Source organism: Acanthopagrus latus, chromosome 21 (genome assembly GCF_904848185.1).
Source record: "Acanthopagrus latus isolate v.2019 chromosome 21, fAcaLat1.1, whole genome shotgun sequence".
In the NCBI taxonomy this organism is placed as follows: Eukaryota; Metazoa; Chordata; class Actinopteri; order Spariformes; family Sparidae; genus Acanthopagrus; species Acanthopagrus latus.
The window spans coordinates 22,508,191-22,521,898 of record NC_051059.1 but is presented as its reverse complement, the minus strand read 5'-3'; the positions used below and the strand labels follow the sequence as shown (position 1 = coordinate 22,521,898).

At 42.1% G+C, this 13,708-nt stretch overlaps 1 protein-coding gene across 2 annotated transcripts; it reads left to right on the top strand.

The window, feature by feature from the left end:
* Window positions 1-116: 116 nt before the first annotated feature.
* sirt6 (sirtuin 6) lies at window positions 117-9,042 on the top strand. Of its 2 annotated transcripts, XM_037085141.1 has the most exons (9): window positions 117-334; window positions 1,351-1,478; window positions 3,372-3,554; window positions 4,723-4,782; window positions 6,344-6,439; window positions 6,526-6,606; window positions 7,530-7,653; window positions 7,800-8,065; window positions 8,147-9,042. In XM_037085141.1, the coding sequence occupies exons 1-9, from the start codon at window positions 269-271 to the stop codon at window positions 8,280-8,282; spliced, it is 1,140 nt and encodes a 379-aa protein (XP_036941036.1). In that variant the 5' UTR covers window positions 117-268; the 3' UTR covers window positions 8,283-9,042. The 2 variants fall into 2 exon arrangements, with proteins under 2 accessions (XP_036941036.1, XP_036941037.1); XM_037085142.1 differs by having other exon boundaries at window positions 119-334; window positions 7,800-8,290.
* Window positions 9,043-13,708: the final 4,666 nt, after the last annotated feature.

Here is a 13,708-nt window from a genome sequence, read left to right as displayed (position 1 = left end):
CCTTTGCCTCTCATCTGTAGATCTACAACTATGTTAAAAGTCGACTTTTATTCATCCAACAAAGACTATTGAGCAGATTTGGTACCCTTTCATGTTCCACCTGTTTTGAATGCAGCATACTCCGTCGCTCAAAGATGACGTCAGTTTAACAACACAGTTAAAAACCCGCCTGGGAGCTCTACTGGAGTCTTACAATACAGAAGCAGCTTTCTGAATCAAAACGATACAAAAAAAAAAACAAAAAAAAAACACGAAGACAACAACTGTCATGTCTGTGAATTATGCAGCCGGACTCTCTCCGTACGCAGATAAAGGCGTCTGCGGACTTCCAGAGGTAAAATATGAGCTAGCTTAGCTGCTGTGCGCTAACTTGTTAGCTTCGAAGCAACTGTTAGCAGGTGAACCGAGGATGTTTGGATCACGTTCGGTCGTTAGGATGAGAGAAAAAGATTAGAAATGCCTGAATGTATGAAAGCAAAATCACAAATGAAACTTTTTTAAGAAATGCAGATTGTTAGCAAGCAACAGATACCACTGAACTGAAGTAACTGATGGCGTTATGGGCTCCATTCAGAGTTGTTGTGTAAGGAGGTTTAAAGTGTCGTAGCTGGTTCAGGTGGCGTCGTGTGTAACTGCTTTGTAGACAGTGGGTTAATTTCAATAGCAAGCATTGTAATGTATGTGTTGTATTGTCTGAAAGTAGCCAGTGTCCCTGTTTGTGTTGTAATTATAACCTGCACAGGTAAGACTTAACATGAGAAGCACAAACTAGAGCTGAAAATAACAATAACAAACAATATGACTCATAAAGGTACAGCATATTATGCAGAGGTACCACTGCATCCAAACTGTGCACTGTAAATGTACTAAAGGTACTTTACTTTCCACTTCTGTTGTGATTTGGTAAACACAAAGTCACTCTCTCCGCTATTACAAGTTGTAATAGCTTGTGTCCCATTTGTGCTGAGAATATTGATTAGATTGAATTCTAATGACACAACATTGAAACTGCAATATAAGATGCTATATTCAAATGTTTGTCATAACATTGTTACCATATTTTTAAGACACAAGCTGTACATACGATATACATTTTTGGTCTTTTTTTGTCTTCGGTTGTTGGAGCTGTGTGGGAGGATCGCTCTTCCTGCATGGCTGTCATCACACATTACTTTTATTCTCTGAGACTATGTTCCTCACCCCATGTAGATAAATACTAGATGAAAACATTCCTTCTCAAGTTTATCTCCCCCAGTATTTTTGATATGTAGGCACCACTTAAAAAATATTATGACATTTGATTGTGTCAGTGCATCTGTCTTGAACCTGATGTTTTCTGTTCCATGGTAGACGTTTGATAATCCTGAGGACCTGAAGGCGAAGGTGGAGACCCTCGCTCAGCTGATAAAAGAATCTGAGTACTTGGTTGTCCACTCAGGAGCAGGAATCAGCACCTCGTCAGGCATCCCAGACTTCAGGTGAGGCACAAACAAGTACAGCTCTTTCCTCAGATCAACCGTTCTGACAAACACTTGCTGTTTTCCTCTCTCAGCCAAGGAGACAATGACCTCATGAGTTGTTTAAACATTCTGTATCAATAACAATACATTATTACCGATCAACTAAACAAAATTCAATACTGAAATTTAATTTAATGCTGCAAAAATAACAATGAAGAATCAAGTACTGCTGACACAAAAAAAATATTTAAAAGTATTGAATATCTTTTGTCAAAGGATATAAATCATCCGCACCAAACTCTTCAACTCTTCAACAAACAACTAAAAAGAAAAAAATAGTATAAGTAAAACATTTAAAATGACATTTATTTTTGTGATTGTCAGCGAATATTTCACGTTCTAGCTCGACCTGTGAATCCACAGTATTGTATATTATTGAGAAACCTACAACCTGCTGTAAATCTAGACCGGACATGATCATTTAGCTTCAATAACTTTTATTTTCTATTTGTGGTAACGTGGATTTCTTTGCGCAGCCCCCTGATTTCTCTTGTAGTACCACTGTATGAGCAGATGAGGGTGTAATTTAACTGCTTTTCAGGTCTATGCCCCTCAGAATTGGAATGACTTACAGCTGCTCTTGAGATAAATCATCTTTTCGATAGTTTCAAGTGCCTGTTGATCAATGTTCTGTAGTCTGTTTGTAATTGTAATTTACGATCATATTGTGTGTGTGTGTTTTCATGTATTTTGTACTCAGTGTGTCATTGAAAAAGAGAGTTTGCTCCCAGTTTACCTTCCCTGAATAAATAAAGGATTCATTCATTCATTCATTCATTCATTCATTGTGTTAGTCGTAGTCAAATCCAGCAGCTCTTTTAAAGCAGTAACACAATCTGATTGTGGATCATTTTGTTTTCTTCAGTCAGTGTGAGAATTTCCTTTTGATACTGTACAAACAGATAATTTACTCTGATATTTGAGGAAGACCTTAATTGAATTCATTCCGCTGTGAATTCATACAAACATGTCTAGAGGTTCAATCATTGGAAACCCGACCAATGAATATTTGATTGCTCTGCCTGTCAGTCAGGTGAGGGTCGACCTTGAACGGCAATATCAATAAAGCCAAGGTTTCTATCTACCCATCAAGCCCAGTAACACATATATACGTATAACCGCACTACTACCCCACAAACACACTCACATGCTCCAGCTGAGAGAAAGAAAGTCAAGGCCCTCAGATTGATTTTATCGATGTCAAGTACGCCGAGCCTCTCTGTTAATGCTGCTGTGTCTTTGAACTGGTCTTGGCGGAGCAGGCAATGCATCACATTGATGGTGAGAGATGGGACAGTTCAAGTTCAGACAGACAGATGAGAAGGTTGTGCCGGCGTTTGAGGATTCACAGAATACATTTCCTCGTCCGATGCACAAAGATAAGTGGCGTGTCCTCGAAGCAACTTGGCAACTGTGAGGATGATGGATCGCACCAGTGCTGACTGCGCTCGTCCCTCATTTAGACACCCAAAAACTGACTGGTTAATCAAAGAAGTATGAACAGAAAAATATCAGATTGAGCAACAGATATTTAGTTTGAAAACATTTCTGTCTGACAAGAATGTGGATTTATCTGTATATATTTGTGTTTTAATACAACTTACCAACTTTTCTTTGTAGATTTTTGTTGTTGAGATTGTTCCTTATTTTCAGTGGATTTTTGGCAGCAAGTTGTCAGATTGTTTCACAAACTTTGCAGAAATCTTCCCATCAGATTGTTTATACTCAGCCGTGAACAAAATCCACTCACCAGTTTGACACGTACATGCTTCCAGTCCACCCTCTGCATCACAACCTGCCTGTCCTGATTACAGCTGCTATCAGCCTGTTCATCGCTGCGTTCTTTTTCAGGGGTCCAAAGGGTGTTTGGACGTTAGAGGAAAAGGGCGAGTCACCTCATTTTGACACGACATTTGAAAATGCCCGGCCCAGCTTGACTCACATGGCCCTCCTGGGACTGCAGAGAGCCGGGTACCTCAAGTATCTCATCAGCCAGAACGTGGACGGTCTGCATGTCCGATCAGGTTTCCCCAGGTAACTTCTGCCCTGGCTTCTGCAGATGAACAATATCGATGCACACACATCAAACTCTTTATACACTCAGTTGCTAACTCACATCATAGTTATCGGTAGACATGAAGAAATACATTATAAACAAAATCGACGAAAGCCTTGAGGGTAAACCTAAATATTAAAGTTGTCCTCAAACCAAAACAATGAACTGAAAGATGCTAAAAAAGCTCCACAGAATGGAATCAGGAGATTATTCTCTGTGGGTTTGTCTCTTTGAGTGTCCACCTTCCACACTGCATGTACTCAGCTAAAACATAGTTAATATAAAATTATTCACAGTGCAGCAGCCTTCCTCCCATTTCAAAAAATGATTCAAGTGTAGATGAAAATGTTCTCCATGTGCTAATGCTGAGAACATTTTGGGGACATCTCTGTGCTCGGAGCGAAGCGAGCGGAGAGACGAAGGAATGGCAAGTGAGAAGTGGACGTGAGACACTTACTCAGAGGAAAAGGGAACTTGGCGGGGAAAAATGCAGGGATTTCCTTATTCAGGATGAAACAACAGACTGATACTGTTTTTGTATTTCATCAGTTTCTTGTATTTTCCAAACATACAGAATTGTGGGCTGTGTGGCACCATTTCACACCAATTCCCAACTTGTTGAGTCGTGATCTGTTCTAACATATTCAGCAGTGTCAGAAATGATGCGCTCAAATACGTTTGAATAACGTTCAGTGTAATGGAAAACGTTCAGTCTGACTAACCCAGGGCCAAGAATCCAATTTTTCATTCACTGCGTACGTCCAGCCTTTACGCATATTGGAAGGCTTGTTTTCCCCGTGAGCCATTTCTTCGCTCTCCCTCCACTTTAAAAAAAATAAAAAAATAAAAAAATAATCTTTGGACGAGCGTAGGCAGCGAAGTGGTAGTTCTCTGAGGAAATCACAGAGCGAGCAGACAAACTGGTTTAGTAAACTGGTTGGTATTATCTGCACATATGCCCAGTGAGGCGCAGATGTGAAAATGGCCTCAGAATATTTATCAGAGCGCGAGTCGCAAAGATCCGACCGAGAAAAAAAGTTTTGTAGAAGAGTCTCGACATTAACTTCAAGGACAATGATCTGAGTGAATATCATCCGTGTGATCTTTCTGCCTGTGTGAACTCTTCTCTCCCTCTCGCTCTATTAGGGATTTGTTATCAGAGCTTCATGGGAACATGTTTGTGGAGGAGTGTGAGAAGTGTGGCAGGTTTGTGACACACACGCACACATGCACACACGCACGCATACAAATACCGATTGATCACCCACATATTCATCTTGTAACTTTGATCATTTCCATCCTGACAAGCTGACACTGACTTTCACTTTGAGGCCGTTTTGTTAGGTACACTTGTTCTGTACCACATACAGCAAATCATGCTGCTGCAACTTAATGTAATATGGCAAATAATACAAAATAAAAAAACAGAATAATCTGAATCTGCAAAATAACAATTAGCTAAAGTTCTCAGATTAATGATGAGGGGTAAAATGTGCTACATTTGCATGAATATTTCACAGAAAATGTAAGTATGTTTATTACATTATTGAATTGTAGTTGTTTACATGCTATTGCTGGTTATTCCACATTTTTATTTGGACGAGGATTTTAATTTCAGCAACTGTACATCATCCATCAGTATCGTCCCTGAAATAAACCGTATCTGTGAGTCTCCAGTCTCACCTAACATTAGTGTACACAGTGTTAGATATCTCTGTAGTATTTCGAGAGCTGGCTTCCTCCTGCAGGTTCTTCAGAGAGTGAAAAATGATTGAAACTACTGACAGACCTCTTACAGTTCAAAGGAAGGCCAAAAGGACACAAGAGTAATAGCTGGAACGTGCAGGAGGCCGTCTCTGAAAGCCTCTCTCTCCACCCTGCAGCAGCAGAACTCACGCTGGCTTCCACTCCTTTTTGGATTATTACAAAAAGGAGGAAGGCTAGAAAGTCACGTAAATGCGCGAGTCAGAAATTCAGTTAAAAAGCAGAATGAAACACGGTTGCTTTGCGGCAAAGGTAAAAGCAAACACAAGGTGCCTCTTGTGTTCCGGCACAAGGGGCACCTTTTTATACCAATGGGTTCTGTATATTTGTCCACGGCAGAACAAAAGGCCCTTTCTCAGAGCGGTCATCATCTCAGATAATGACAGTGACTCCATTTTACTGAAGAGACCCGCGCAGACTGAAGATCTCATCCAAGTAGATTACCTTTGGGGAGAAGTAGAACAGAGGCAAACGTGTATTTAACAACTTTGCAGCAGGTACATGAATCACTGATATCTTCAAAAACATAATGATTTAAAGAAATCAGGTGTGTTTTCTGGTTTATCTAATAAAGTGTCCTCAGAGTCTATATTATTATGTTTTTGTGTAAATGGAGCTTGTTATTGTCTTAATCGTGTTTATGTTGAAGTCCAATCAGTGTTGAAGGTAAATCCAGTCGATTCAAACAATAGATCCTTCTGTGCTGACCGAGAAAGTTGAGTTTTTCCAATCGGTGACAACATGAAAAACTTACAGCTTCAAAACTGAAGTCGGGTCAAGGCTGGAATGGATCTGTTTTCTTTGTACCTTTTAACTGATGATTCAGTCTGTAGTAAAATGCACAAACACAGTCTAGTTTCAGCCGATCACCAGCAACACTGATGGGACGTTTAAAAATTTAAAGAAAAACAAAGACTGAGCAATATTTCCCTTTTAATTATAACTCAACTAAAAATGATCTGGTTGAGTGGAGAAGTAATCTGTAGAGGTCTTGATGTTCCAGACAGTACGTGAGAGAAAAAGTGATCGGTGTGATGGGGCTGAAGCCGACAGGACGGCGCTGCGATGTGGTACGATCCCGAGGACTCCGAGCATGCAGGTGAACGCACGCTTTCACAGTGTTTTGAGACAATGTACCCTGATCCATTCATTGGTCTGACTGTGTATTCTTTCCTTTTTAAAAAGAGGAAAGCTGATAAGCACTATACTGGACTGGGAGGATGCTCTTCCTGACAGAGACCTGAACAAAGCAGATGAAGCCAGCAGGTGAGACGGGCAAACATTTTGCATTCAGCACGTGTCTTGTGCATCACAGTCTGCTGTAATATTTTCCATTTTCCTCTTGTGCTACAAATGTTTCTAATCAATGTTTTAGCCACAAAAAGCTTCTATTGTGTGTCGATATAACGGCAACATGAATTGGATGTAAGTGACCCATAAAAGATTCATAACCGTAATTTCAATCACAAAGCGGAGACGTACAGCTGTGACCACTGAATTGGGTTATTTGTTGGAGGCAGGTCGACGTCACAGTGGAGGTTTGGATTTATACTACAGTCTGGATTTCACCCGTGGTGGCACTACAGGGTTGCATCACCTGTAACCAGGCATGGTCATGCATGGATTCTTCCTTTTTTCATTCTTTCATTGGCTTCATCGCACGGCGAGCAGAACTGGAGTTGCATCCAAATCACTCCTGTGTCGCCGTTTCTCATGAATGCGAGACTGCTGGTGTGGAATCACTGTGTTTACCCTTGTTCATTCATTATGAGGGGATGCAGGGAGCAGATTGTTTGAAGTGGAGATGGCTCTGCTTGATGTGTTTTACTGAAAAGCAGCAGATAACAGTTTGTGCTTCTCGTGTATAAACACTCCAGCTGAGGGACAGTTTCTCTGAAGAAAACAAGAAAATCTCCAATGTTTTGAAAAAGCAGCAGGCTGCTTCTTCATCTCACCATCTGGAAGAAAAAAAAATCCCCTTTGTTAAAGAATATCAATATATATGTGTATATTTATGTGTATAAATGTGAAAGCGGAGCTGCATCAAACCCTTAAGAAATCTCAGCCTTCAACAATTATAAATCCTCCTTAATAACAGATTAAAAGCCGTCATCACCAGCAGTCAGACATCTATGAATTATATATTAAATACTTTATCCATGACACGTCTCTATTCTGTTTGCGCCCAGGCGAGCAGACCTGGCACTGACGCTCGGCACCTCCATGCAGATCAAACCCAGCGGAGACCTTCCGCTCCTCACCAAGCGCAAGGGAGGGAAAGTGGCCATCGTCAACCTGCAGCCCACGAAACACGTGAGTTTCCATTAACACACCGCACACCTGACACACTTGTTTATAAAAATCCCCCCAATGCCAATTAGAGGTTGTTTATATTACGCTGCTTGTGTGTTCTGACCAAGATGTTCAGTTTAATTCACGGCTGTAATTTTCTCTAACAGGACAAACATGCGCACCTGCGTATCCATGGCTACGTGGACGAGGTCATGAAACAGCTAATGGAGTTGCTGGAATTGGAAATACCAAAGTGGGAAGGTCCGACCGTCTGCGATAGCTCCACAGCTGACTCCACCACCGCCGCCGTCAAACCACCACGAGGAGTTGCCGCAAAGCGAAAGGTGAAGGAGGAGGAGGAGGAGGAGGAGGAGGAGAGGAAAAGAGAAGCGGCAGCACTAACAGACGATGTGAGCGTCGAGGAGGAGACGGGGTTAGTAAAGAGGGAGAGATCAGACTCCTCAGTTGAGATAAAGGGAGAGAAATAGCCTCAGGAATGTTTTTTTTTTTTCAGCACACAAAACCCGTCCAGGAAAAAAAAAAAACTTACAGCAGAGGACACACACGGGGAGAAGAGGGGGAACTTCTTCTCATCTTCAGCCCTCAAAGACTCTTCTTGTACTGTCGCTGTTTTCTTAAATCCCAGATGAACCACAGAACTGTTCTGTAAAACTGACTCCAGAGCTGAAAGTGAGCCTCATGAAGCTAAAACTTTTTTTTTTTTTTTTTTTTTTTTTTTAGGGTAAGAAGACGACAAAATGTTAGATTGGGACTGTTTTTGATATCTGGTCAAACAACTTTGCAGATTATTAGAGAACTTGGAGTACAAACGAGATGAGATCTGGAGCACACGGTTATATTTAAGCTATTAATAAGGTGTATAAAGTTGCTGCACCTTATTAAAAAGCTTTATTAATAACAGGATGCTCCAGATCTCGTCCCTAGAGATGAGAAGAGCGATTCAAAAGAAGAGGATATGAAGTCAGCATCGATAGGTTGGTTCATCTAGTAGGCTTGTAACATTCAGGGGAACATCGTAGATTATTATTATTTTTATTGTTTTCTAAATTAACCGTTCTCTCGGAACTCATTGTCAGTTCTTGCAATACAAAATAATTTTCTTTTCTTTTTTTTTTTTATCCTCAACAATTGCAAATGCGAACGATCTCAAACCGTCAAACTGCTTCTCTCATCGTACGCGAGGTTCCTCTTCTGGCGAGATTTATAATTGCACCTGTTTTTGTGAAATAATGGAGCACCTGCTGCTGATTGGCTGTGAAAGGTTTGTAATCACACTGAAAGTTTCTAGGAAACTTCACAGGAAAAAAGCGTTGCACTCTGTACTGTCTTTTTTTTTATATATATATATACGTTTAATCGGGTAATAAACGCAACACGCTCCTGCAGGAACATCCTGTGTATTTGCTCTCTAAGTGGACGCTTCAGACGGAGACGGCCTGTTTTTGTACATGTGAGATGATGGTTCGAATCTGTGTTCAACCCCGTTATCATCTTTGGTCTGTGAACTGTCAAGCCTCCTCAACCCTAATATTCAATCGGATGCTCCAGCTGTACAGTGTGTGACAGGTGTTTGTGCTTTATCACTGCAGCAAACATTTTGCTGCCTGTGATGTTCAATATGCCTCATCCATTAAGGCACTTCTGCCTCTTTTAGCTGTTTAAGCACGTTATATACCAGCTGTAACTCAAAAAGGATGCATCAACTTCCTGCTCTCTCATTATTACACAGATCTCATTTCCGCTGCTCCAAGTCTTCCACTACACATCCATTCTTTTTTTTTTTAATTGTTTGCTCTATAGTGCTTGTTAGAGTCTAAACCACTGGTGAGTAGACTCAAGTGTGTTTGAGAGACACAGAGCAGTTTTACTTTTCCATTTGAATGCTAATTGTCTGCGCTAATTGAAATCAAATGAGGAAATTCATTCTCAGGGCGCAAACAAAGAACCAGGGGAGGGAATGCAGCCTTTCTTTTTCTTTTCTTTTTTTTAAATGTTATTTCCTTGCGCTGTCCATGAAAGCCGTAGAGGGAACTGAATACAAACACAGATCTGTTAACGGAGAAGATTACGACACAGCGTGAACACAGTCGCACCAAAACCTTAATGTGACCTCGGCTCAGCTGTGCACAGCTGTTGAACGTTCTGCAGATTCTTGTATCATCCAGTGATCCGACAAGAGGGCAACAGACAACTTGTGTGTAATTCTTGGCTAATGTCATCCATTAGTTCATTATTATGAAGACAATCAGACACCCAGAGTCTGCAAACAGAAGGACGCCAGGTGTGAAGGTAAGTAGGTAATCAGATCAAATGTGCAAATGAGACATTCTTGTGAGAAAGTAAACGAAGAAGGAAGGATCATTACATCCCAGAATCTCACTTTGGTGCCAGACATGTAGTGTCAGCTGCTCTACAAACTCTACTTTCTGGAGTGGTTCGCAGTGTAATCGCAGTCTCATCAGCGATAATTGGTCGGCCATTTTCTAACTTGACACTCTGGGCCCCCAACTCATCAAAAACAAAGACGCCTTGGGGTGGCTGCCAACGCGTCCTGCCGTCCCGGTGTGACATTAAGCGAACTGATCTCACTCTGCCCTGATTTTCATTATGCTGTTGTTCCCTAGGTTGAAATATGATGATATAATAAAGGCATATTCCAGAATACGTTTAATCCATGGTCTAACACACCGTGACACCTAGTAAGACCCTCAAGAGATCAAGTTTACCGACCACTAGATTATGTAGTTTTAGCAACCTCAGAAAAGACCGCACGATAGGAATACACTGCTCTATATGCCTCCAGTGACAAACCGCTGTCAAAAAGCCACAAATAATGTTCAGAACAGCACCAAACTTCATCAACAGTACAAATAGGGTCCCAGCACATAGTGCGAGGCATCAAACATCTGCTAGCTTTGCTGGATTTCTACTGAAAAGAGAACACAGCTCACCACTCTCCTGCAGGAGCTTGGTCGCTGTGGGGAAGCCCTGACGAGTCGATTACCGAGTGCAGTTAGAAATGCTCGATTCCGTTCTTTTCCCTGTCAGCTCCCGATAATGACTGTTACAAACTGGTAGGTAAGACATATATGAACTTTGATTGCATTTCCATAGAGTAATAATCATACATTTTCATCCTTGAGCTGCAGAACTCTACTGCACTCGGTAATCCATCTCTTTTTGGCTTGCGACCCCTTCGGCAGCAAATGATTTCCAGTGGGTGTCTGTTTCACAGGCTCCATCACTGGTGCAGGTAAATAACACCCGACAGACTCCTCCTGCGACCTTGGTCAGAGAGTCTCTGTGAGAGCGCTGCTGGCTGTGAAGGCAGATCTCTCTGGAGCGACGCCAGCCAGTGCAGCAAGAACAAAACACGAGTCGGTGCTTCATGTCAGGATGGCCGTAAGGAGCCAGGCAGTGATGGCGTGCCTGGAGAGAAGAAGAGGACTGAGCATCAAAGATTTGTGGTCTGATGACGCCATAATCACACTTCTCAGTTGTAATTCAAAGAGTTGCGTCTGGAGGAGAAGCGGGCGCAGCTCATTAAGCATTGAACATGCGACCTGCTGTGAAGCACCGTGCTAGCAGCTCCACGCTGCGCTGGAGACTTTAGCTGGCAGTCACTGGGACACTTTAAAGGAGTCTGAAAACAATGAATGGAGCTAATGAGACCAGACCACGACTGCGTAAGACGGAGCTAATTCTACGTGTCAGAAACCAGAGCCTCATTAAAGAAATGTGTGCAAATGGCATGAAGGCTGTTTACAGATGCTCCCCAGTCAGCTCGAGCGAGTCTCCGAGGAAGACGGCTGAAGCTGTTATCACTACTGTCAAAGGAGTCGCAGAGCCGAGAGAGGAAGAGACCGAAAACAGAAAACTTTAAATGAACGTCGCACCACTAATGATGATGATAAAGAGAGCGTTTTCTAGAGACAGATCTTTACAAAAGGCTCCCTCTTATCTTCGTTCAATATTGATTTCACCGAACTGGCTCTTAATTTTGCTTTGGAGATTAAAAAATGTCATCCTTTCCTTTCGATTGAGGCCAGTGAACCTCCCCCCGCCCCCCAAGGCTGAACTTCCAAACTCACAGGAAATTTGATGAGTTCAGAAAGTAATCATGAGCCGTAAGAGAGCAGACAGCCCTCAGGTTTATCCTGAAATTCCCTTTTAAGTGTGAAATAAAATGTTGAAATGCCATAAAAATGACTCTGAATTGAGCCGTTCTGCTAAGTGAGCGCAGTTCGAGGCGTCTCTTTGTCCAGACTCCGGTCATCCCTCTCTGACCCCGTGGCAGAGGAACTCTTCCATGCATACGTCACTTCCCACCTGGAGTCCAGTTCCCAGCAGAGCCCTGGACGGGCTCTAGTATGTCCAGCATCACTTCCACAAATCCTCGTCCTCACCTACGAGTCCCTCCATGGCCTTTCCCCCCCGGTACCTGACAGTCCTCCTCCACAGACAGACCCCGTCCTGGACTTCTTGTTCTTTGGACACCGGCCTCATCCATATTCCCCCCTCTCGCCTCTGAAACCTTTGTTGACAGAACCTTTTGTGTTGCGGCCCGTCACCCTCGGGAACTCTGTGGGCATTTTCAGTAAAACCTCTTCAGACCCAGCTGTTCAGCGTGGCCTTTGCACGCCAATTACACATTTCACCCTTTCTGCTTTTGTTTGCTTTGTCTTGTTTTGTATGAGCTGTTGGTGTTGTTGCTTTGTTGTGCATTGTTATTGACTGTTTTGTCATCTGTACAGAAACCTTGGGTTCAGTGAAGGGCACTAATATTATTATTATCATGATTGTCATTGACGATGGACTGCAATTGGCAGCTGTCTGTTCGGGGTGCAAAACCTTATTTATAAGGGAAAAAAATTCTCAGAAATGTCCTTCTTGAAAGAGAAGTATTAGCATTGCCTGTTTTTATGCATTTGAATTTTATTTGTAATATGACTGAGTCATGTGTCTCACAGGCTCCAACGTCACTAACAACTGCAGTCAGATTCGTCGCCACATTTCTCGGCGGAGATGACTCTCTGAAGAGAGTCGTGTTTTTGTTCCTCCAGCCTGTGCTGTGACACAAAGTGCGTTAAGGCTCTGCATGAAACTTGATGTCATTAATTTGAGTTTAATCATCTCAAAGTGCTTCCAGTAAATGTGTTAGAGCGAAGGTCAATGCAGACAATCACGTGTATAAATCAGAAGACCAAGACCTTGAAAAGAAATAAGATTCTTAAATTATGGGTGGAAACGAACCACTCGTCTGGAGATGCCGACCTGCGGCTGTGGGTTAATTGGTTTAGTCCCTTGGCGGTTGGAATGAATGAAGTGAGAATATCATTCTGGTGTAATTCACTGCAGAGAAGAGTAAAATTCACAGTATATGCTGTCTTCCATTAGCTAGATACACTTTTATCTGACAAACCCCACGTTCTTCAGCCAGAAATGTGAAACCTGCTTTTGCTTTTGAGGAATTTAAGACCTAGTGATTCGAAAATGACTTAGATTCACTGCACGTTCACTGCAAACTACAACCGTAGGAATGTTACGTTTGTTGTAATGGAATAGCCGATCATCTGAAAAGCTAACTAAGCTAAATGCTAAAAGCACCACATCATCATCTTCCTCCTCATCCTCTCCTTGCAAGAACGTATGAAACAACTCAGAAACAAAATGAAGCAAGGAGTTAACATTAGCTACCAGCCTCCTCCAGATTGCCTCGTGGTTTTGCTTTTCATGTGCAGTCGGGGTTCTTAATCCCTGTTTAATTCTGCAGCAGGTTTGATTAACACATATAAGGTCCACTCTGTATATCCTTGCGTCTATAAATAACCGCTCTGTTGTATTTAAGAACTGGCTTTTCGTCAGCGGTCGCATTCAAGCTGTTTTCCGAACGGCTCTGCTTGCTGCATTTTAACAATACATCATGAGCTCGTGACTCACTTTGACCCATTTCTGTGCCTTTATATGTAAATCTATACATCATTCATGCACATGTTACTGTGAAGGAAAAACAGCTTGAGCCTCCAACAGCTTAAAACCGGTGATCCATACTGAC